The sequence below is a fragment of the Carcharhinus amblyrhynchos genome, chromosome 24, assembly GCF_965287045.1.
Source record: "Carcharhinus amblyrhynchos chromosome 24, sCarAmb.v2.hapA, whole genome shotgun sequence".
NCBI classification, from domain to species: Eukaryota; Metazoa; Chordata; class Chondrichthyes; order Carcharhiniformes; family Carcharhinidae; genus Carcharhinus; species Carcharhinus amblyrhynchos.
The window spans coordinates 37,903,218-37,929,434 of record NC_137347.1 but is presented as its reverse complement, the minus strand read 5'-3'; the positions used below and the strand labels follow the sequence as shown (position 1 = coordinate 37,929,434).

The following is a 26,217-nucleotide window of genomic DNA, read 5'->3' as shown; positions in this document are numbered from 1 at the left end:
AGGTAGAATTTAGCGTGACCAAAGCACCTAACGAGCACGTCTTTCAGACTGAGAGGAAACCAGAACACCCGGAGGAAACCCACACAGACAATGACCCAAGTTGGGAATTGAACCCAGGTCCCTGGCACTGTGAGGCAGCAGTGCATTATCAGGTATTGTACAGATTGTGTACTATGTTCAGAAGGTCTTTTCCCCAATTGATTCAATTTCTGCATAATTAAGGTTCATTATCTTTCTGACTTTAGGTTTAATTGATATTAACTTGAATTTGACACAGTGATGGAGCTATTTATCCTGGAATTTAATCTTGTAACATAAGAAGAACCTTGAAGAATACTTCAGGTGGCTAACACTGCTGCTTCACAGTGCCAGAAATCTGGGTTCAATTCCACCCTTGGGTGATTGTCTGTGTGGGGTTTGCACATTCTCTCCATGTCTGCATGGGTTTCCTCTGGGTGCTCTGGTATTCTCCCACAGTCCAAAGATGTGTAAGTTAGGTGAGTTAACTGTGGTAAATGGGCAGCATGGTAGGGAGGGCTGGGGTGGTGCTTGGAGTAAAATGATCTTTCAGAGAGTCGGTGCAGATTTGATAGGCCAATGACCTCTTTTTGCACCATTGGAATTCTATGATTCTACTGATCTGCAACAGTGAAAGAATTCGGTATGCAGATTTTGAGATACTTCTCCCTTTATTGTCACCCATAGTGTGCACCAGAGGCCCTGAAACACAGTGGAGGGAGCAGTCAGCGTTCTCAGCGATTCAACCAAAGGAAATTGTGGGTCGAAAATCTCTTGACTGGGAGGAGGGTCATCAGGGAATGGCAATATAAGACCAGGAGAGGCAACAATCAGCATGCTTCTTAAGGCAGCTGTAATCCTCCCAGATCCTCATTTAGGTCAACAACTGACCTTCTTTTATTGCAACTGTTCTTTAAGAGTGTATTCGTTTTGGAGCTCTGTCAGTAATGACTGTGTCTCCAGTTTTGCTTTGCTGGTCCCATACATATATTATGCCATGCACATATTATGCCCTTTGTTAGGCCCTGTGCATTTCTAAACAATTTTTCTTGGTTTTAGTTAAAAGTTGTCTCATGTTTGTCCCTTGCCAATACAGCAGCCAGCACACTAGCAGTCCAAAGTGTTGATCTAAATTACTTCAATGGTTGTTTGCGGTTCAGGGCAAATCATATTTGATAAATGAGATTTTTGATGAGGTAGAAGCAAGAGAAGCTGAGGGTGGTGCAGTTTCTATTGTGTATAGTGTCATACTTGTCGTGCAGTGAAGAGCACTGAATGGTTCGTGTAATAAGGGAAATGCCCTGAGGAGAGGGTTGAGTAGATTAGGCACAGAAGAATGAGAGGTGATCAACGAGCATTAGGACTAGGAGCACAAATAGGCCAGTTGACCCCTGAAGCCTGCTGTGCCATTTGATAAGATCATGGTTGATTATTTTTATACCAATAAGGGATGTGGGTGTCACAGGTTAGGACAGCATTCATGAGGAGGTGCTGGTGAGCTACCTTCTTAAACAGCTGCAGCTCATGCGGTGTAGGTACGCCCAGGTGCTGTTAGGGAGTCACTTCCACAACTTTTGACCCAGAGACAGTGAAGGAATGGCAATATAGTTCCAAGCTAGGATGGTGTGTGACTTGGAAGGGAACTTTCAGGTGGTGTTGTTCCCATGCTGCCCTAGTCCTAGATGGTAGAGGTTGCTGGTTTGGAAAGTACTGTTGAAGGAGCTTTGGTGAATTGCTGTTAGTACATCTTGTGGGCAGTACACACTGCTGCCACTATGTGGCAGTGATGGAGGGAGTGGATGTTGAAGGTGAGGACTGGGGTGCCAACAAAGCAGACTGCTTTGTGCTGGATGGCACCCTACTCTTCACCAAACTTCTGAGTGCTGTCAGAGCTGTACTCATCTAGATAAGCGAAGAGTTTTTAAAATTCATTTATGGGATGTAGGTGTCATTGGCTAGACCAGGATTTATTGTCCATCCCTGGGTTGCCCTTGAGAAGGATTGGTGAGCTGTCTTCTTGAACCGCTGTCGTTCCTAGGTGCAGATACATTCACAGTGCTGTTAGAGAGGGAGATCTAGGATTGAGACTCAATGACAGTGAAGGAACGACAATATATTTCTAAGTCAATGACTTGGAAGGGAATCTCCAAGTGGTGGTGTTCCCAGGTATCTGCTGCCCTTGTCCTTTTAAATGGTAGAGGTCATGGGTTTGGAAGATGCCTCTGAAGGAACCTGGGTGAGTTCCAGCAATGCTCCTTGTAGATGGTACACATGATGAAGGTATTGATTGTTCATGAATGGATGCCAACTAAGTGGGCTGCTTTATCCTGGATGGTGTCAAGCTTCTGGTATGTTGTTGGAACTGTACTCATCCAGGCAGGTGAAGAGTATTCAATCGCTGTACTGACCTGCACCTGGTAGATGGTGGAGAAGCTTTGAGAAATCCAGAAGTGGGTTAATCTCCACAGAATTCCCAGCCTATGACCAGCACTTGTAGCCACGATATTTATATGGCTAGTCCAGTTCAATTTCTGCACATTGGTAACCTCCAGAATGTTGATAGTGGGGTTTCAGCAATGGTAAAGCCATTGAATGATAATTGGCAATGGTTAGTTTCTTTCTTTCACCTGATGGCCATTAATTGGCACATGTGTAGCATGCATGTTACTTGCCACTTCTCAGGTCAAGCTTGAATATTGGCCAGGTCTAGCTGTACATAGTAGGCACAGACTACTTCAATATCTGAGTGGTCGCAAATGGTACTGAACATTGTGCAATCATCAATGAACATCCCTACTTTTGACCTTATGATGAAGTGAAGATGAAGCAGCTGAAAATGGTGGGCCTAGGACACTATCCTGAGTAACTCCTATCATGATGGTGTGGGACCTCCAACAATTATAACCATCTTTTTTGTGTTAGATATGACTTTGACTCCAGCCAATAGAAAGTTTTCTCCCTGGTTCCCTTTGACAGCAGTGTTGCTAGGGCCCCTTGATGCTACACTTTGTCAAATGCTTCCTTGATGTCAAGGGCATTTCTTGAGTCCAACAATTTTGGTCCATGTCTGGACCAAGGCTGTAATGAGATCAGTAGCCTGAGTAGCCTTGGTGGAATCTGCACTGAGCACCAGTAAACAGGCTATTGGTGAATATCGCTTGAAAGCACTGTCAATGACACTTTCCATCATTTTTCTGATGAATGATGGGTTAGTAATTGGCCGAGTTGGATCTATCCTTTTTATGGACTGGACATACCTGGGAATTTTCCACATTGCCAGCTAGATACTAGTATGGTAGCTTGACTAATAAATAGCAGGGCAAGTTCTGGAGCGCACAGTAATATTACTGGAATGTTGTCAGGGCTTGTTACCATTATAGCATCCATTTCCTTCAGACATTTCTTGATATCACATAGAGTGAATTGAAATGCCTGAAGATTGGCATCTATAATGTCTAGGGACTCCCAGGGGGAGGCTGAAATGGATCATCCACTAGACATTTCTGGCTGAAAGTTGGGGCCTCAACTCTACTTTCCTGTCTACCTCCATAACCGTTGACTCTCTTACAGAATCGTAGAATATCGGCAGTACAGAGAGAGGCCATTCAGCCCATCAAGTCTGCACTGACCACAATCCCACCCAGGAACTACCCCCATATCCCTACGTATTTACCCACTAATCCCTCTAACCTACACATCTCAGGACACTAAGGGCAATTTTAGCATGGCCAGTCAACCTAACCTGCACATCTTTGGACTGTGGGAGGAAACCGGAGCACCCGGAGAAAACCCACGCCTTCATGAGGAGAATGTGCAAACTCCACACAGACAGTAACCCGAGCTGGGAATTGAACCCAGGTCCCTGGAGCTGTGAAGCAGCAGTGCTAACCATTGTGCTACTGTGCTGCCTCTTGTTAGTTAAGAATCTATCAGCCTTGCATATATTCAATGATGCTACTTGAAATGCACCCTGGAGAAGAGAATCCCAAAGGCTAATAACCCACCGAAAATAAAAATGCTCATCTCAATCCTAAATTGAAGACCCCTTTATTTTTAAACTGTCCCCTAGTTCCTGTTTCTCCCAGAAGGGAGTAACATCCTCTTGCATTTATTGTGTCAAGTCCCCTCAGTATCTTGTATGTTTCAATAAGGCCATCTCCTTCTTCTAAATTCCAGTGGTCAGGCCCAACCTGTCCAATCTTTCATCATAAGATGAGCCCTTCGTCTCAGGAATCAGTCGAGTAAACCTTGTTTGAACTGTTTCTAATATGTATCCTTTCTCAAACAAGGAGACCAAAACTATATACAGTACTTGAGATGTGGGCCTCCTCACTATTTATTTGAGATGTGGCTTTAAAAAATCTCTGTACAACTATAGAAAAACATCTCTATGTTTGCCTGACATTCCCTTTGCAATAAATGACAAATGTTTCAGATGCCTTCATAATCACTTGCTGTACCTGTGTACAAACTTTCAGTGATTCATGTACACACCCTTCTATACCACCAAGTTCTGCAATCTATCACCACTTCATAGTATGCTGGTTTTCTACTATTCTTGCCAAAGTGGACGAGTTCACATTTGCCACATTATACCCTATCTGCCAAATCTCTGCCCACTGAATTGACACATCTTTATCCCTTTGCAGACTCTTCATAATTTAGTCTTCTACCTATCTTTGTCACCAGCAAATTTAGCAGCCACACAATCTGTCCCTTCATCCAGGTCATTGATATAGATTAGAAATAGTTGAATCCCTGCGGCACTCCACTAGGTACAGCTTGCCTACCTGAAAATGATTCATTTATCCTTACTCTTTGTTTCCTGTTAGTTACTCAACCCCTTGTTATCCCCATGCACCATGACCCCTTAATGCTAGATTTTAGCAGTTTCCCTTTGCTGAATTTAGGTGAATTGGCCTATTGTTTCTTGTTTCCTCACTTAAATAGAGGAATTGCAGTCGCTATTTTCCAATCTGATGAGACCCTTCCAGAATGTAGAGAATTTTGAAAAATTGCAACTAATACATATGAGGGTGAATTTTACCATTCCACCTGCCATGGGAATCTGAGTGGGTGAGGGGCAGATCATGGAAAGATCTGTTGACCTTGGATGGGATTTTCAGGGCAAGCGAGGCCAGAAAATCCCACCCATGATCTCAGCCACATTTCAGACCCTGGGACGCTGGTCATCAGGTTCTGGGAACTTGTCAGTCTGTAGTTCTGATGGTTTACTCAGTACTCTTTCCTTGGTGAATGGAATTTTTTAAAGTTGCTCCCTTCTTTTCATGTCTTGATTTACAAAAATTTCTGGCATGTTATTTGTGTCTCCTACAGTAGACAGGTACATGGGGCAGAATTATACCGGTTGGCCCTGCCCTTCAATGGGCAGGAACAAGCCGGTAAAGTCATACGAGAGCCAAAGAATCGGGATTGCACCCAATTTCTCGGCCCTCACAATCTCACCAGAAGTGGATTTCAAGCGCGGTCAGCCTCTAGCCCATTTCCAGCTGGAGGTTGAATATGTTAATTTATTCAAATCTTCATTTGCATCTGTTTAGTGAGCCCAGCGCTCAATCATCTGGCCTCACTTGTCTTTATATCTAGAGGACCAACACTCACTTTAGTTGCCATTCTCCTTTCTCAGTACTTGTAGGAACTCTTACTATCTTTATTTATCTCTAGCTAGCATACTGTCATTTTGCGCTCCTTATTTCTATTTATCTTAGTTTTTAAATTCAGTCCAAACTTCTGGCCAACCACTAATCTTCACAGAATTATACTGTACACTTTTTCTTTGAATTTGATACTAGCTTTAATTTCCTTAGCTACAAGTGATGTTTCTTTCGCAGAGTCTATCTTTCTCATTAGAATGTATCTTTGCTGAGTGTTATGAAATATCTCAAATGTCTATCCTAACGTTTCACCTAATTTCGTAGTTCACTTTAGCTAACTCTGCCTTTCTTACCTTGTAATTACCTTTATTTATGTTTAAAACATTAGTCTTAGACCTATGCTTCTTACCCTCAAACTGAAAGTGAAATTCAATCGTATGATTTTTGTTATCTAGAGGCTCCTTTACAAAGAGGTCATTAATTACTCCTGTCTCATTGCACATTACTATACCAGGTTTAGAATAGCCTGCTCTCTGGTTGGCTCTAGAACATGCTAATCTAATAAATTGTCATGAAAGCATATGATGAACTTATCTTCCAGACTACCTTTACCAATCTCATTTGTTCAACCAAACGTAGATTAAAATCACTCATTGTTATTTCAGTACCTTTCTTACGAGCCCTTGTTATTTCTTCCTATGATACTTTGTCCTACTGTGATGTCACTGTTGTGGGACTATAAACCACTCCCACAAGTGACTTCTTATCCACCCAAACTAATTCCAGATCTTGATCTTTAGAATAAAGGTCATCTCTTGCTATTGTATTAATGTCACTCTTTGTTAACTATTAATTAACTACCCATCTCTTTTTTTTTTCTCCTAGCTTGCAGCATTAGTGGAAGGAGCATTGCTGTTCACAATTTACATTTGCAATTTGGACTTGGAATCAAAAATGCAATTTCTAAATTTATTGATGATGTGGGGATATACAATACTGAGGAGGATGGCATAAGATTGTAGGAGGGCATTAATAAGCTTGCAGGGAGAGGTCATTTGTGACTTGGAAAGTGCAAGACCTGGTGGGGTAGAGGAACAAAGAGTACAAGTACAAAATCACAAGTTGTGCACGGGTTAGCAAGGCCATAAACAAAACAAACAAAACTTTAGTCTTTATTTTTTGAGGGATAGTATTGAAAAGTATAGAAGTTATAATAAACTCATATTGAACCTTGGACAGACCACATTTGGGGTACTCTGTGCAGTTCTGGCCTCCATATCAGAAAAAGGATCTAAACATACAGAGATATAAATCTCAAGAATGGTTTGATAGGCTAGGTTTTTTCTTTTGAAAACATTAGGTTGAGGGTGACCTAATAGAAGTATTTAAAATTAGAAAAGGTTTTGATCGAATGGATACAGAAAAAAATTTTCTGTTTTAGGAAATAGTACAACTGGAGTACAACTAGAGTACATTGATTTAAGAAAGTCACCAAGCAATTCAATAAAGATTTTGGAGAAAATTTCTTTACCAAAAGAATGTGGAATTTGCTAGAAAATGCATAGTATTTAAATGGTATTTAGTTGGTATTAAATGCATAGCATTTAAGAGCAAACCAGTCAAGCATGAAGGAGAAGAGAATGGATGGTTGCGATGGTAAATTTAGGTGAGAAAAGTTAGGAAATGGCTTAAGTGGAGCATAAACACTGGAATGGACTAGTTAAGCCAAATGATTGATTTCTGTGCAGTACATCTGATGTAATGCTCTGCAGTTGAGCAACATCAAGACTTGGAACGGCATTTGTGTCCAGCCTTGTGCATCTTGCAGCTCACCATTGGACAATCACTATTACAATATGTATTTAGAAATAACAAAATGCTTTTTTGTTCCAACAGGTTCTTTGGACAATAATGGCTGGATTTGAGCTGGTGAGACTGTTCAGGCCAGATTCAAAAGTAGATGTCTCTATGGTTGGTATTCGTCTTGAAGGTGTCTTTCATAGAGGTAAATAAATATTTTGGATGCTCCTGTCTTAATTTGTAGTGATTTAGAGTAGAAAATCTGCAGTATGCTGTGAAAATGTTTCACACATAGTGTGGCAATATTTTATTTTAGCACTGTAGATTGTGGCAAGCAATCACACACATTAAAATATATTAAATTCAAAGGTACATCACTATAGATTTTCCCATTGATGCAGTCTATACCAGTGCAACCAGAGATAAAAATTAATTTAATGTGGTCTCGTAATAACTTATTTAAGTCTAAGTTTGGGGAGGTGGGCAGGAGAGACAGGAAAAAGTGACTTATTTCTCTTTGGCAGCTACTTTCAAGTTAAATGAAAATTGGTGTATCCCTTTTGATGCTGAATGTTGGGCCTGATACTCATATTTAGATCCAATGTCAGTGCTGGGCAAAATTGAAACTATACATAAATACAAAAATATGCTGGTTTATAAATATGCTTGAAAGCTTAATTGAATAAAATTTTCATTCTCAACCTTACTGTTAAAATACAGGCTAATTAATTTAAAACAGTTTCATGGAATGAGTTTAAATTTTGAATATATAGTGCTTCTGTCACTTATCTTTGCTAAGGCAGTTTCCTAACTCGATGATTAATTGTCTCAGTTTAATTCTACTGTTCAAAGCCATTTTCCACTAATGCATAGAAATGCACTATATCTTTCAGTGGAGACTTTTACATCTCTTGTCTTTGACATTTCAATGTCTACTATCAGTGGCTTAGGAGTTTATGGTGTTATTAAGGTAAGGATCAACCAATTTTATATTAAAGTTAGCAGACAGTTATATTCATTAAAACAGTCCATTTTAACCACATTAGGTACCAACCTTTGATAATATAAAACTTCTATTGCATTAGTTTAAACTTGTACATCTGTTCTGAGATTGCCAATCTGGTTGACAAAATGGAGAGTGGACCCAATGTGGCACCACCTTGAAGAGATTGAGCTTCACAGAATCTGTCATGTAATGGAACCTGGTATAAAGCCTATTTTCTAAATTTCAGAAATAAAAACATCCTGATGGTTTTTCATTTTGGATTGGTTGGCTTCTTTTAAGATGGGACAACAGTGGCATTTTTGTTTCACAACTGCAGAGAGTTGAGCTTTAGGCAATCATTTACCTATGAAGACACAGGAGTTCATTTTGCTCCAGTACAAACTAGATACCGGAACACTATCTCAGTGTGAGGTCTGCATTAAACCACGAGTAATCACAGCAGAAGTCTTACTTCACTATCTGCAATTTTCTTTCCAAATAGGCCCACAAAAATTGATCTGTGAAATTTTGCCCCCTCCTCTGTAAGCAAAGCCATAATCCAAAGTTGCATTTTGCTCAGTGTTTTCCTTGTGCAACTTGAATACATCCTCGCATTCCAGGCACAAGTGTGCTCAAGTCCTGGTCTGTTTTGCCAGAGGCCAGAGACTCATATGAGGTGATGCGTTTTGGTGGATCAAATTTAGGTGTGAATGAAACTGTAAATGGCAGAACCCTTAGGAATATTAACATACAGAAGGATCTGAGTGTGCAGGTCCACAGTTCCCCAGAAGTGGCAACACAGGTGGCCAAGATGATTAAGAAGGCATATGGCATACTTGCTTTCATCAGCGCACTGAGTGCAAGAGTTGGGAAATCATGTTGCAGCTGTACAAAATCTTGGTTAGGCAGCATTTGGAGTATTGCATGCAGCTCTGGTCACCACACTACCAGATGGACGTGGAAGCTTTGGAGAGAGTGCAAAGAAAGTTCACCAGGATGTTGCTTGATCTCAAGGGTGTTAGCTATATGGAGAGGTTGAATAAACTAGGATTGTTTTCGCTGGAAAGACAGAGGCTGAGGGGAGACATGATAGAGGTCTACAAAATCATGAGAGGCATTGGCATGGACAGTCAGAGGCTTTTTCCAAGAGTGGAAGTGTCAATTATAAGGGGGCAAGATGAGAGGGCGAAAGTTTAAAGGAAATGTGTGGGGGAAGTTTCTAATGCAGAGAGTAGTGGGTGCCTGGAACGCGCTGCCATAGGAAGTGGTGGAAGCAGGCACATTAGCAACATTTAAGAGGCACCTGGATGGATACGTGAATAGAGGGCTACAGACCAAGTAAGGGCAGCAGGTTATTTTTTAGTTTAGTTAGAGCATCATGATCAGCACAGACTTGGAAGACTGAAAGGCCTGTTTCTTTGCTCTATTTTTCTTTGTTCTTTATCTTTTGCATATCCTCATGCCGTGATTTTTACAGGGGCATGTAAGGGTGCAGGGATTTCCAGTAGCATGCAGTGAACCCCAAATTTTTAATGACATCATCAGCAGAACCTCATTTGAATAAGCATTTACAGAATCCTGCCTGACAGCTGTCTAGATTTGCCACTTGAGGGCAGGTAATGTGGGGAATCTGGCGGCAGGATGCAGCAGCCGAGGTCTAGAAGAATAGTATACAGTTGTCAGTAAGGGATGGAGACTTTGTGCGCAATCAGAGGTGTGGGGAGGAAGAAATACCAGCAGAACCCAGAAGGAATGTACACCCATGACACATGGAGTAAGACATTTTCAATGATAATTATTTCAGTTTTTCAATTATCCAAGAAACATTCTTGGCGAGACATGTGCTTCTATTGACTATTTTCCTATTTTTTCTTGTCCAGTACTTTCCAAATTTTCTGATTCCATTTATATGTTACCTGGTAGCTGACATCATCATCTATTGTCTAGAAGTGCTTGGCATCTATGTTGAACTTCCAGGATATATGCATGCCAAGTATTATATTCAAAATGTGGTAAGTTTTATCTCTCAGGGTCTTGAATTTTCTGATTGAAAGGGAATAGTTTTTATGCTTTTTTTTACTTTTTTCTTTGTATTTGTATCCTTGGCTGAAGATAAGATTGATAATGATAGTTCCCTTGGCTTGCTTACTGTCCCCACCTCCCTTTGGAAATCTGTTATTATCAACTTCTCAAAAAAGTCGACACCATCATCTCACTATCCTTCCAAACTACCACCTCATCCCCACGTGTTGTTACCCTCTAATTCTATGTTCATTTTCCTACAGCTCTGTTTGAACATCCCCAACCAAGTATCTGCAGTTATGGTACTGAAACATCCCTAGTCAAGTCCCAAGTGGTACCACTACCAATGTGAGCCTGGTGTGCATTGCAAACTTTAGTATGGTTAACCATGCCATCCTCTGATAACATTTTCATGTTGCCCAACTGGTGGGAATGCCCTTGCCTGATTCCACTTTCAAATATCCATTTGGGAATTGCAAATATTCTGCAATGTCTCCTATTCCCACCCCATGCCATTAACATTAGAGTCACTCACATGCTATCCTTGGCTGCCTACCCTTTCCCATTTGTGTGCTGCCCTCATGTGATCTGATCCGACAGTCTTTGACCTACATCTGTATTGTCAGCATTTTTGCCTAGTTGTGGATGAGCAGTAATTGTCTGCAATTGCACAATGAAGGATTGATGCTGTTGATTTTAGCTGTGTGACAAACTCCACTTCCTAGCCATTGATTCTGAACCACTCTCCCCCCACCACCCCACCCCACCCTTTTCCTGGTGACTGTTGTGGGTTGAACCAGACTATTTGAAACTTTGGCTTCCTATTTGACCTGAGCTTAGCCCCTGACTCCATATGCTCTCCATCGTAAAGATTGCCTCCTTTCACCTCCACAATATCACCCACCTCTCTCTACCTCAATCATCGTGCTCAAAACAACCATCCATACTTCTACTACCTCACATAAACTTGAGCTTATACAAAATGCTGCACTCCGTATCTTAATAATCTTTTACTTTCTGACTTAGGTCTGCTCCTGGTGTATCAGCACCTCAAAGCATGGGTATCCCCCAGATGCTCCGGTTTCCTCCCACAGTCCAAAGATGTGTGGGTTAGGTTGATTGGCCATGCTAAAATTGCCCCTTGGTGTCCTAAGATGCCTAGGTTAGAGGAATTAGTGGGTAATAATATATAGGGATATGGGGGTAGGGCCTGGGTGGTTGGTGCAGACTCAGTGGGCCAAAGGGCCTCTTTCTGCACTGTAGGGTTCTAAGATTCTATGAAAGCTCTCTCCACATAATCAAATCACTCCACAGCTGCTTCTCCTCATTTTAGTTCTGTAATTTTCTCCAGCCTTGCTTTCCTCAATCCTCCAACTCTAGCTTCCTGCACATTCTGCACTTCCTTTTCCCACCATTGGCTATGCCTTTACCTTTATGTCAAGGCTCCAAACCCTGAAAATTCCTGAACCTTTGCTCCTCAAAACCAACCTTTTAGTCAGACTTTTAACTCTGTCAACTTTTGCTTGATAATGCTCCTGGAATATTTTCCTGCTTTGAAGGAAGTGTGTGAATACGAATTGCTCAGACTTGATCAAAGATCTGAAATACCACTTGCTTTTTTGAGTTAAAAGAATGAACATTGATTCAGTTGAGCTAAGGTCCACAATTGCAACACGATACAAGGATTCTGATCTCAAGATATGTATGGGGCGATTCTCCCAAAACAATTCTAAGTGTCGAATTCGCATAAAAATTGGAGTAAATCCAGCTGTTTTTTTCCCAGCAGGACTTTCAAAATGAATCTCCCACACTCCTGTGCACTGTAGAGTGCACAAGCATAAATCACTCCAAAAAGCTGGGGGCAAGGCCTATTCCCGCTGGAGAGAAGGGTAGCATAGCACTGAACAGACCCATCGGGATCAGCACACAAGCAGTGGCCTCCCCATAGCTGCCCGTACAACGCCCCCTCCCCTCCCCCAGTGGCCTGCTCGCTGGCCTCCCTGAACATGCATCACCCCCCCACTGCATTGGCGCCCCTCCCCACCTGATGCCCAACCCCACTGGCCTCCCTCCCTCTGCTTGCAATCTGTATGCAGCGGGACCCGTCCATCCCCCAATTTCCCCCCTAGAGGCTCTGCCCCCATTAGAACCCCCTCCCCCAGCCCAATGCCAAGATGCTCCCTGGGTATTGCCACTTGGGCAGAGCCAGGGGCCAGGCTGACACTGCCAAGGTGGCAATGACCCCACCCCTTCTGGCCTGGACCCTCTGGAGGACCTTGATTGCACCCCTTCATTCCAGCAGGCTTGGGTTGCTAGGTCCTCACAAGTGGGAGTTGTAGTAAGTCCTGCTGGAGTGAACCACTTTGGGTGGAGAAGGGAGATGTTTGTGGACCTGGAGACTTCAATCCCAGGCCCACTAATGAAATGTAAAATAGATTTAAATTGTCATTTGCATAAATTATGCAGCTCCACACTGATTTCAGGCATGAAGTTGATGGCACCGGAAATCCAGCTGCCCAAGACACGTGGAGGCTGTGGTGCCCAGCAGGGAGCCCACAGAATGGCCTCAGCTTGAGTCTCCCAGGCATAACAAAAGCAGCACAGCAGACTGGGAGAATCATCCCCATGGTATCATTCTCTGATGTATTGTCAATTTAATCTCTCAAATGTAAAAGCTTACAATTGCCTACAATTGGTTTTGTCATCCAGACACTGTAGTATCTGCAATGTCATTTTTGTTTAAAATATATTCATTCATGGGATTTGGGTGTTGCTGGCTGAGACAACATTTGTTGTCTATTCCTAATTGCCCTTGAACTAAGTGCCATTCCAGAAAGCCTTTAAGAGTCAACCACATTGCTGTGGGACTGATGTCACATGTTGGCCATATCAGGTAAGGATGGTAGATTTTCTTTCCCAAAGTGATCTAGATGTGTTTTTCCAAAAATCGATGCTGGTTCCAGATTTTTCTGTTGAATTCAAATTTCACCATCTGTTTGACATTCGAACCCAGGCCTCCAGAACATTACCGTTGGTCGCTGGATTGCTCGTCCAGTGACAATACCGCTTTGCCACGCTTCTTCCTGTGAATACATATTAATTTTAAAGCCAACAGACAGGTGAGATTCTCATTCAATCAGTCAGGGCTTGATTTCAAAAGTGCTTTGAGATGCTGATAATTATTATATCATCCAGTCCTCCTTTTAACATATGTAAGAGGAAACATAGTCTGACAGAATGGAACACCCCTTATTGATGTGAAGTGTCAGTGATTTTTAGATTTTTTTTTTTATTTTCATTTAATGTTACATGGTTTGTATTTCTAAATGACTGATAATTTTCCTGCCAAGTTTTATTTCCCAGAAAGAGAAATTGTGACTCAATCGGACTCCTCTAAAACCACTATATTGTACACGGTTATATTTCTATGCTTTCTATGTTTGAAGGTAAGAAATTTGAATATTGTTGAATGCAAAATTTAATATAAAATTAAATTAAAAGACTTAAAATCAGCAACATACATTGTATCCTGTCGACTGGCTATTATTATGATAGTTCAAAATCTAATTCTTTGTTCAAAAGCTAATGCTTAACCAGAAATATCTGGAGTCCATATTGAACCCATTGGATATTGTCAATGTTAATATGACATTTTTGTAGATTCATTGCACTTACAGCGCAGAAAGGTTATTTAGCCCCGTACCAATGGTTGATCTTGCATCAGAATATATACAATAATCTATGTATCTACCTGTCCCTGGATTTCATATTCTACAGATCTAAACATTTATCCAAACTACCCTTTTGTTCTAATGATGATCCTAAGTACATGCCTCCATATGCTAATTTGCCCTAAGGTGAAAATGTTTTGCTAATACAAAAGTAAAATACTGTGGATGCTGTAAATTTGAAATAAAAACAAAAGTTGGTAGAAATACTGCCAAAATTATCTATAGCAATGGTAGGTTATAACTACTGGCCCCTGAAATCCCTTGGGCTGACTAGTGTTGATCTTCACTGCTTCACAAATGTCATCTTAAGTAACTGTGACCATGGTAAGCGATCCCTCCTCATCATTTCTTGACCTGTCTTCAGCATTGGACATGGTTAACCACAACATATCCCTTCAACACAGCTCTTCTGTCATCCATCTGTCAAATTGTCGTCTGAGAATCACCTTTGTGATTCTTACTTTTTCTCAAAAACATTTTCAGTTTATCTTCCTACTCGAGCACCATAACCTTTGAAGTCCTCCCAGAATCTATCTTTGACCCCTCCTGTTTCTTTTAGAATACTACAACAGTTCTACTCTCCATATTGTAAAACAGAGGAACACTGATGAAGTTGCAAAACAGATTTACAAGAATGGTATTTGAACTGTTAGAATATACTTGGCAAGAAAAGCTGAACTGTCTGGGGCTCTCTTTAGAAAAGAGACAGTTGAGGGTTGAAGGAGTTTGATAGTCTACTTCTCCAAGCAGATGCATTGTCAGTTGAAACTGTTGTACATTTTTTCCCTAGTTGTAATTGGTTAGTAAATTATAGCCCAGCCACTGCATACAAGGCATTATTTTATCTGTTTTCCTGAGCTGGTGCCTTAAATTAATGGATTAAGTGATTCCTACAAAGCGAAAAATCTAGGATGCAAGTTAACGTTTGTAGACTGGCAGAAAGTGGTAAATAGTGTGCTGCCTGAATTTGCAGAGTCACTCTATCATGTACATAAATGATTTGGACTCGGGAATTGGAAGCATGGACTTAAAATTTTCAGATAACCTTAAACAGTGGTCTATAGCTAATAACAAGAAGAAGTACGGCAAAATACATGGACAACAAAACGTGCTTGCGGAGGGAGCTGATAAGTGTTAAATAAACTTCAATATGGTGAAAGCAAGGCAAGTCATTTTGTCTGGAGGAGTAAGGCAGTCACTTATCCCTTCGAAGATACACTAAATGGAGTAGAGCATAAAGAGATCTGAGAATGCAGATACAGAGTACTAAGGTTTGCTTTTAAAGAAATAGAATGCAAAATGTTAAATTTCTTTGGGTCATTTGTGTTAAATCATACTTGCATACATATTGTTCTTCACACAACAGAAAGGATGCGGAAGCATTGGAGAAAATGTAAATAATACTTACAAGGATTTTGCCAGAATTAAGAGGATGCAAGTATCAGGAAAATTGAGCAGTCTGAGGTTATTTTATCAGGAGAAAAAGAGACTTAATTTTATGAAGGGGTTTGATAGGGTAGCTGAGGAGAAATTGTTTCCATCAGAGCAAAGCCATTTGACCAAAGAATTTAAGAAGGAATTCCTTTGTTGAAGAGGTTGAAGCAGATAACATTGACATAGCTAACATTGACGTATGACAGTTAAGGCAAGGTATGCACACATGTGAAAGGAATAGAAGTTACGGAGATAAGATGGGAAAAGGTAATTTGGATAGGAGGTGGCCTGTGTTGAGTATAAACACTAACATAGACCAGTTGGGTTGAATGGAGTGTTTCAGAGCAGTTAATTCTATGTAAAATCTTTGATAATCTGAATTAGGGCTTCAAACTGAACTCTGGGAACTCGAATACTGATATTGTTCAGGTTGCTCTTTCTTTTGTCCTTTCCTCTCTTTCGAGACAATAACTTAACCTGATAGACTTACTGTTGTATCGTCACATCTTAAAAAATGCAGTTTTGTAAACTTAGAATGCTGAATCTATTCATTTTAAAGTGAAGGCTTGGGTGTTAATAGATGTTTTATGTTCCCAGATTGCCTATTTCAAAAATAAAAGATTGAATTTCTCAAGCTAACATACTGGTTCTAACAGAGGCAAAGGATAGAAATATAGAAATTGAAAGCTAGAGTAGGCCATTTGGCCCTTCAAGCCTGTTCTGCCTTTCATTTTGATCATGGCTGATCATCAGATTCAATATCCTGATTCCACCCCACCTTTCCCCCACACCCCTTGATCTCTTTAGCCCCAGGAGCTATATCTAATTTCTTCTTGAAATAAAACGTTTGGCCTAAACTACACTATGTGGTCGTGAATTTCAGGCATTCACCAGCCACTAGATAAAGAAATTTCTCCATACCTCAGGTCTAAAAGGTTTCCGCCTTATCCTCAATCTGTGACCCTGAGGTCTGGACTGCCCCAACATTGGGAATATTCTTTTTGAACCTACCTTGTCTAACCCTGTCAGAATATTATAAGTTTCAATGAGATCCCCTCTCACTCTTCTAAACTCCTATGAATATAATCCAACCGACTTAGTCTCTCCTCATGTGACAGACCTGCCATCCCAGGATTCAGCCTGGTAAACCTTCACTATACTCTCTGTATAACAAGGAGGGATGAAATGCATTGCCCTTGATGATCGATGCTACTTTTTTACCCAAAATACCTGATTTTCTTGTATTAGGGAGCTGGTATCATCAACTAGCATGGTATCATTCTGAACTAGACTGTACATAAGCACTGATAGTTGCACTATAAAATCCTTTTTTTAACTTGTATCCAGATTTCTTCAGTAACTAAACTCGAATATTCTACAATTGCTGGAGACACTTAAGTCAGTCAATATCCACTGTGAAAACACAAGCTATTTAGTTCAAGTATTCACTTTGTTAGAGCTGAAAAATGATGTTTATCTGCTGTACTTATATCAAGGGAGATTTAAGAGTCAAAATAAAAACACAGCAATCACAGTTCTGCTCTTTGCTTGTCAGCCTGAACAAATATCAGTTTAAGCTAAAACTTTAACAAGTTTTAATACATGCTGCTTACCAACTTTGTGCAAATTGATTTGCAGCTTGGCATTCATCCCATTAAAATAATCATTTTTAACATCATAGTGGAAATCCTTACTTGATACCAATAAACTACAATGAGAAGCATTTAAAATAAATTTTGTATCTTGATCCAAGTCATTTTCTGATTTTTTGCCTGTAGTGTTTCTTCATTTACTCTATGTGGAATTGCTACAAGTTTATTAAGGAATTGGAACAAGAAAGCAGCTTAGTCGACACTCTCCTTAATCTTCGTTCTCGGGTAAGAGTTGTTAAGGTTATCATGGCTTGTTGATTAACGAGCAGGAAGTAGATAGATGAGCATATCCAATATGTTGTCTTCCTTTATTTGGATGTGATCAGTAGAGTACATCCTAAAACAGATTCTGAATTCCCTCAAAATATATGCTCAATGCCTTTTAATTATACTGACATTGGGATAACATGGAGATTGATTGTGGACCCATGTCTGTAAGACTGAACATTGTAGAATTTTGAGTGTCTATTTGTTTCACAACCACAAATGATTTTTCGCCCAGACTCGTTAACTAACTTCTATCATTGATAATTTGTTATTTTAGCACAATTGTGATCAGGGCTACTACATTACCTGGATATTTTATGATGGTCTGTAAATATTTTAAAGTTAAAGCTCATTGCTCATTGTACATTTGTGTTAATTGATGTATTAGTAAAACGCCATATTGGTTATTATAGATTTACATTGCCATGTAATCTTCAACATTGCTTATTTTACTTGGTACCTTGCTCTGTACTCACCAATGCTGTTTATAGTTTGTAAAATCTCAGGATTTTACATATGCAAAAAACAAACTAGGAGAAGGGTGAGCTGTTAAATGTAACAAAACTAGTAAAGCTTGTATAATCAAAACAGCATTTTACATTTGTTTGTTGTAATAGGCAAGTTTTTTTTTAGCATGAATATTGACTCTATAAATGAATCTAATGTCTCACAATTAAGAAATTGGTATGTCTTTATGGGTTGTTACTGACAGTGGAAAATTAAGAGTACCTATCATCACTCCGCCACCACCACTGCCACTTGTTCTTGCATAGTAATGTGACCAACTGACCATCTTTCATGGTAAATTATCTGCAAGATATTTAAGTATCAGGATCATTTTAATCACATCTAACACAATTGCAATTTGAAGTAGGAATTCTGCATAGTGAACAGCAAGTCATTGCTGTACATCCCTCCTATCTTATCCCCCAGTATCCCCTTAGCAGTTTTAACTCCTGGTGTCCTAGTTATGTTTATCTAGCCCAATCTGTAACATTCTTGATTCTATGGCTTGATAGCATACTGAATAATGTTTTCCCCAAGTGTGCAATTGTATTAATACTGAAGAGTCTGCTGCATAGTATTGATTTCATTAGCTAAAGAAAGGAAGTTTGAGATCAGTTCAAGCAGCTAGGATGGGAACAAGTAGAAGTGTCAAAATGTGTACTTGTCTGTGTTTAACATACGTATGCTGGATGTGAGAATTGAATTCCCTTAATTTAAGACATCGACTTCTGTCTTGAAAACGTAAATTTTTTTTGTCTTTGGGTTTTACAATAGGAAAGATCTCCACCAGAAGATAAACCGAAAACTCAATAGTGAGTATAGTTTAGCATAGACAGTTACAAATTGTCTAAATCATCTATAGAAGAAAAACTCAGGTGGATTGTATGTCAACTTAGGACAGAGCAATTGTGAGAATGTTACATTTTTAGAGCACTCTTAACCTATTGATTTCTGCTATTTGAGATAGATTTCTTCATGGTTCTTTTGAAATCGGATCATATCATGAATATAATTCAATACTTATTCCTTCTGGTTGTTCTTTGAACTGAAGAACTGGTTTAACAACCGTTTTCAAATTTCCACCATTTTATGCATTTTAGCTGAATTGAAATACTTCTTGATTTACTTGAACTGTATTCATTAATATAATTGCATAATGAAGTACTTCATTTTGCATCCAGGCCAAGTCACCAGCATATGAAGAAGACATTATGAAGTTGCCATTATATGAGGAAGTTGTAAAGAAGGCACCAGAAGAATTGCCACACAAGGAGTCCCCACCATCTTACACACCAATGTAATTTAAAATGGCCAAATGTGAACATGCATATGTTCAGTATCTATCATAATGTTAGCGAACAGTATTGTATTAGGCAATGTGCTAAGTTTCCGAAGCATTCTTCTACTTGTATTTTTTTTGACAGTCCAATGAATGAATTTTATAATTGTTACTCTTGTGATTTTTGAGGAGTTTTTCAGTTGTTTGTATAAAATGGAAATCACAAGGTCAGTGTCTATAAAAGTGTGGGCATTTCAGGGTCAGATGTGTATTATCTGTAGTAAATATTAAAGTTTAATATTGGTCATTGATGACAATGCTTGTGTGTTGGGATTAATACATTGCAGCTGTGCTCCAGTAAAGTTGATGGGTATTGCATTGAACTATTAGATAACGGTCTAGATTTTCTGAATTAGAAACAGAAAACACTGGAAATGTTCAGGTATAGCATGGCTAGATTTTCTATTCACCATCAAATCCATTCCAGCATTTCTTGATTGATGAGTGTAACCCATCAACAGATCTTCAGAAATGAATTTTTCATAGCTACGCACTTTCAGTTAAGATATTTTAAACAGAAAATAGCAAGATTTTGTTTCACAAAACTACAGTGCCTCATAAGTGCATTTACCAACTTAAAAATTCGTCTCCCATCATGTTTTACTTGCCTAATAGTTGTATTTTAAGAGCTTTATTGATATTAAAGAGTATTATTGACAATTATTAGATGATGCTCAACTGTGAAACTGCTTGGGTGTTGCACATGCCAGTGTCATTACAAACTAATTCAAGAATCCTTAAGGCTTTTAACATATTTTTTCTGACCAACGACTCATAACTTTTCTAATATAATGGCACACACTGCTTTCGTCTAACATCTCCGGTACAACTTTGACCCTTAGTCAAAGAATGTGTAGGTTGATCAGCAGAAGGCGATTCACTGGGGTTTTAATGTAGAAGATGCAAGCTTCAGTGGATTCCTGAACAATCCACAAGTAGGAAACGAACAATCGGTACTCCAACAGAGATGCATCAGGTCAGAACCAATTTATCAAGTTGTCAAGTGAGCCCCATATGATTCTAATGTAATCATAAACCTGATCTTTATACATTTTTGATTTTGCCACTACTAAAACAAACAACAGAAATTCTCCTCTCAAAATTGATTTGGTCAAATCCATTATGAACTTTTTTTCAAAAACAGTTGGTTTCTTTCATTTCCATTTGAAAGGACAATGTATCAAAACCTTACACGCATGTTTAATATCTTATTTACTGTTGCATTTTGAGGCATGGGATAGCTGAGGTTTTAGTATTGCCTGTTCGCTACTTGAATGCTGATTGAACATTTTCTGTTTCTATATTACTGCATATTTGTACTGTTCTAACTGCAATACCTGTAACTGAGTCCATTATAAAATTCCCAATTTATCCGTGATGTATTAACCATTTCAAAACTGAGTTGGCTTTAATACTTGCTACTTGTGTTGTTTAATATCCGCAGCTTGCAAGAATGAGAAATGAAGCATTGAAAGGATTGAGACCTCTAAGATCATTTAAGTGTAAATTTTAGTAAGAGTGAAATGACTAAAATGTAACCTTTGCTTGCATTTTAAAGCTTTATATGACATTTTGAAATCTGTGATACTTTGTTATGGCTAAACTGTGACAAATGCAACTGTCCTCACATTTCTGTGCAATCAATAACATGATTTTTAAAGCTGGTTCTGCTTCTGTAAATTGAGCTTTTCCATAAATAAATTGTACAAACAAATTTTGTTTTGAGTCGTTCGAAAACCTAAATTGTTGGAAACTTGAAGCTCATATCCAATGTGAGACCCCTCCCCCATGCAAAAATCCATGTTCAGTTATAGTGCACAGAGCTTTATCAGCACCATCTTCTTATCTCATCATTTACCACAATTCCAAGTCTCTCAGCTGAAGAAAATGCACAAAGAACTAAGAGCACTTCCACCTACAACTGTAAAATCTTTCATTTTTACAGGCACCACAGCACCGAGTGCCATTGGCAATCTGCGTACAAATTGCATTCAAAATTGTTCTAATTTTTGAGAAGTGTTTACTTCACCCAAATCAATCATTTCCTTATCTATGAACATAAACTCTGCTACGAATCAGTGAAATTAGGCAGCATTTTGTAACTTTTTTTAAAATTTGGTTGAAAACATTCTGTGATATATTTGAGTGATAATATTCTGTTTGTGATGAACATATTTTCAGCTGTATGCATATTTAAACTAGTGTCTGGTCCACCACCTGTGATTAACCTGATGTTAAGTAAATCCCTTTGAATAAGTTAACTTTATTGTTAAAATTGTATGAGGTTTTGGGAGTGTTATGCTTTGGGACTGTTCGTAATTTAAGGGAGCTTGAACCTGTTCTGCAGTCTGTCTGACAGCAAGTCACTGTGGTTTGATGGCAAAAGATTAAAGGGGATCCAGATTGTTTTACTGGAAAGAAGGTATGATGTGTTTACACCTTGTCTCAGGCAAGAATCTATGTGCTAACAGTTGATAGCCTGAGAGTCTTCAAAGTCCCAGGAACATATTGAATATGTCATATTATAAATGATTATGCTTTAAACCGTCAATTTAATTCCACAAATAAAGTTGCGGCCTTTTAAAAAAAAAACTAATCAGTGTTTCTGCAAGCTCTGTGAGATTCATGTTGCCATGTGATAGACTTTGAGAGGAAAGGAAACAGATGTCATTGTGAAATCAGGTTACACATTTTCCTAAAATAATGATAAATATCATAGACAAGATAATCTTCCAGGGCCCAAAGAGAGAGAGAGAGAAATCAGATTGTTCACTGCACAGGAATGCAGATGAGAGCTTGTGCATGGATTGAAAACACCAAATTTGTGAAGAATTAAAAATGGGGCTGGAATATTTGCCTAACTTTAGCTAGAGGGAGAAGTCTCCAGGAAAACTTGCAGCATGAGTTAAATGTTTTCAAGCTGAAAAAGGAAGAGACTGGAAATTAATTCCCAGGAGCTAAAATCACATTGGAGTCATTCTGGGAGAACTTAATTTGGGGAAAAATAGAATTTCTACTTGAAGGACAAGTATGGTCCTGGGCGGCAGAGTGGCACAGTGGTTAGCACTGCTGCCCCACAACCCAAAGATTGCGTGCGTCACTGTCTGTGTGGAGTTTGCACATTTTCTGGTGTCTGCATGGGTTTCCTCCAGGTGCTCTGGTTTCCTCCCATAGTCCGAAGATGTGTGGGCTAGGTGGGTTGGCCATACTAAATTGCCCCTTAGTGTCAGGGGGACTAGCGATGATAAATGCATGGGGTTATGGGGATAGGACTTGGGTGGGAATGTGGTTGGTGCAGATTCGATGGGCCAAATGGCCTCCTCCTGCACTGTAGCATTCTAAGATTCTATGATAATGTAGTGGTTTTTTTCAGTTGTTAAACGTTCTGTTTCTGAGTTGCCTATAAATTATGTTTTGTCAATAGTGGTTTTAGACTATTATAGTAAACTTTCCATCCATCCAGCGATAATGGGAAGTTTATTTTAAATTTATCAATTTGATTGGGATCATAATGTGATGTAACTTTAATTTCGTATGCTGTTTAGAAACAATTCTTGCTAAACAATCCTTTGGGCTTGAAAATAATCTCCATTTCATGCTAAAAATTCCATAGAATTTTTAAATTTGATATTTCAGCTTTGACCTTCATCCAATCCGATATTCTGAATTTTTTTTGTAACAAAAATAAAAAGTGGATGATAAAACCTAGTACAATCAGGCCTGATAATTCTTTTATGGATTGGCTCCTTGATGACCCCAATATTGCTGCCGGAGACTAGAGTTTCTCTATACCATGGAAACACTGATGCACTCGAATTTGTAATCAGAACCTTTGCAAATGTGTAGGTTGGCAGTGAGTAATTTGGCTTCAAAATTCCAAGTATCCAACCACCTGGATTTTGTTTTGATGTGATCTTCTGACGAAGAGTCATCCAGACTCAAAATGTTGGTTCTGTTCTGTCCCCACAGATGCTGTCAGACCTGCTGGGACTTTCCAGTATTTTCTTTTTTTTAATGTTGCCTAGTTTGTTAGAGATGTCTCCAGACTCTGGTCATGTTCCGACCAGTAGCATGATGCAGTCAAGCAAAGGAGTTGTTACCTTCACTGTTAAGCTGAAATTTGAGGATGAATGGTGATTGGGGGGTGGGGTGGGGGGGGGAAACAACTTGAAGTGCTTAAAGCTCCCTGGGGTTACAGCCTCCCAAACTGTGACTTGGATGGACCTCATGGGACCAGTTATCACACACAGCAACTGGCGTTGAATTCTTCAAACTATTCCATCCAGCATATTAAAGTTTATTTATTAGTCACAAGTAAGGCTTACATTAACACCGCAATGAAGTTATTGTGAAATTCCCCTAGTTGCTACTCTGCAGTGCCTGTTCAGGTCAATACACCTGACCAGCACGTCTTTCAGACTGTGGGAGGAAACCAGAGCACCCCCACACAGACACAGGGAGAATGTGCCAGGAATTGAACCCAGGTCCCTGATGCTGTGAAGTAGCTATGCTAACCACTGTGCCATAGTGCCGCCTCAGCAAGAGAATGTGCAGGTCCCCTGATCATACAAAAGTCCAAATTGCAGCAAACACAAGCACCTGCACTGAAACCGCTTTCTCCACTTTTATAGAGGCCATTTATATAGATGAGGATTTGTTGTAAAAACGGACTCCTGGAAAAATGCCGGAATAAGTAAATATTTACTAAGCTGGAGTATGTTCCTGATTTAATCAGTCGCGGTCCGCCAGTGAAGAATATAAGCAGCATTTTGTTTCCTTCGGGCAGTGTAAGATTTCACAGAACATTTGCAAATGTTCCAATTTAGGGGGAAAGGGAGGTGACGGCAAATATTTAAATGCTTTAGCTATCACACAGGAGCACTGTACAAAGTTCAGCCCTCCATATAACCAAAAAGTCTTGGAGATACAGGACAAGGTGCACAAAAATAATTAGAGGGATAATGCCTAAGCTAAGTTGTTATTGCTGCCAGGAAAGATCATAGAGTGGGGCTCTTCTCTATAAGGGTTCACTTTCAAAATTGTGAAGTGGTTTGATGTTTCGACTTGTAACTTAGAAAAACTGCAGTTCATAAATAAAAGATATTCACCAATAAATCCATCGAAAATCTGCAGTGCCCATTGACTCTACAGCTACCTTCTGAAAGGACACTCTACCTAGACTCATTTCCCCTGCCCTATCCCCGTAACTCCATGTGTTGATCATTAAAGAATTCAGGAGAATTGTATTCAATCCGAGTGTGGAACTGTCTACCACTGGAATGATTAAAGCCAGGAGCACAAATTCACTTTAGGGAAACCCAGGTGAGTACAGAAGGGTGGAAAGGAATAAAATGGCATGTTGTTGAAGTCAGGAAACTCCCCTGAAGCAAAGACACCAACGTTGATGTGTAATGCCAGATCTGTGTGATAATAGGAGAAAATACAGCCACAAGTGATTTTATAACAATGGTTTTTCAATTTATTTAGTTATTCAAAATGATACAAAGAATAATTGACCCACCTCATTTAAACAGCTTTGTTGTACGTGGGGAAAATGGATGATACCGGTGCCCCACAAGGCTCTGTTCTCATCCCTACTATATTGCTTGTACACCTGTGACTACGTGGCCAAATTCCCCTCCAACTTGATTTTCAAATTTGCTGATGACACCATTGTAGTGAGTCGGATCTCAAACAATGACGAGACAGAGTTCAGGAATGAGATAGAAAATCTCGTGAAGAGATGCAGTGAAAATAATATCTCCCTCAATGTCAACAAAATGAAGGAGATTGTCATTGACTTCAGGAAGCATAGTGGAGAACATTCCCCTGTCTCTGGAATTCTCTGCCCGTTGAAGTGGTGGACGCTGCCTCGCTAAATATTTTTAAGACGCGGGTTGATGGGTTTTTGATAAGCGAGGGGATTAAGGGTTATGGGGAGAGGGCAGGAATGTGGAACTGAGCCACGACAGATCAGCCATGATCTTATTGAATGGCGGGGCAGGCTCGAAGGGCTAGATGGCCTACTCCTGTTCCTATTTCTTATGTTCTTATGTTCTGTCTGCATCAACGGGATGAAGTAGAAAGGGTCGAGAGCTTCAGGTTTCTAGGTGTCCAGATCACCAACAACCTGTCCTGATCCCTCCATGCTGACACTACAGTTAAGAAAGCCTATCAATGCCTCTACTTTCTCAGAAGATTAAAGAAATTTGGCATATCAGCTACGACGTTCACCAACTTCTACAGATGCACCATAGAAAGCATTCCTTCTGGTTGTATCACAGCTTGGCATGGCTCCTGCTCTGCCCAAGATTGCAAGAAACTACAAAAGATCGTGAATATAGCCCAATCCATCACGCAAACCAGCCTCCCATCCACTGACTGTCTACACTTCCCACTGCCTCGGCAAAGCGCCCAGCATAATTAAGGATCCCACACACCCTGGACATTTCTCTTCCACCTTCTTCCATCAGGAAAAAAATACAAAAGTCTGAGGTCACGTACCAACCGTCTCAAGAACAGCTTCTTCCCTGCTGCTGTCAGACTTTTGAATGGACTTATCTTGCATTAAGCTGATTTTTCTCTACAGCCTAGCTATGACTGTAACACTACATTCTGCGCTCTCTTGTTACCTTCTCTATGAACAGTATGCTTTGTCTGTATAGCGTGCAAGAAACAATACTTTTCACTGTATGTGAACATGTGACAATAATAAATCCAATCAAATCAAATCATTTTCCCTGTTTAGTTTCAAATGAAGGAACAAAACCAAAAATGCTACAAAACTTGAAAAGTTTATTTATTAGTGTCACAAGCAGGCTTACATTAACACTGCAATGAAGTTACT

General features: G+C 39.7%; 1 protein-coding gene across 3 annotated transcripts in view; it reads left to right on the top strand.

Moving 5' to 3' along the window:
• The window catches only part of LOC145357918 (lysosomal-associated transmembrane protein 4A-like), a 29,718-nt gene extending 7,870 nt beyond the window's left edge, over positions 1-21,848 (top strand). Inside the window, exons 2-8 of one of the 3 annotated variants that reach the window (XM_080211490.1) lie at positions 7,530-7,638; positions 8,327-8,403; positions 10,299-10,430; positions 13,791-13,886; positions 17,384-17,482; positions 18,806-18,843; positions 19,213-19,320. In XM_080211490.1, the coding sequence (XP_080067616.1) occupies positions 7,530-7,638; positions 8,327-8,403; positions 10,299-10,430; positions 13,791-13,886; positions 17,384-17,482; positions 18,806-18,843; position 19,213 (552 nt within the window). In that variant the 3' untranslated portion in view covers positions 19,214-19,320. Of the gene's footprint in view, positions 1-7,529; positions 7,639-8,326; positions 8,404-10,298; positions 10,431-13,790; positions 13,887-17,383; positions 17,483-18,805; positions 18,845-19,212 lie in introns of those variants that run through there. The other 2 variants (XM_080211489.1, XM_080211491.1) reach the window with 2 other exon arrangements.
• The last annotated feature ends 4,369 nt before the right edge of the window (positions 21,849-26,217 follow it).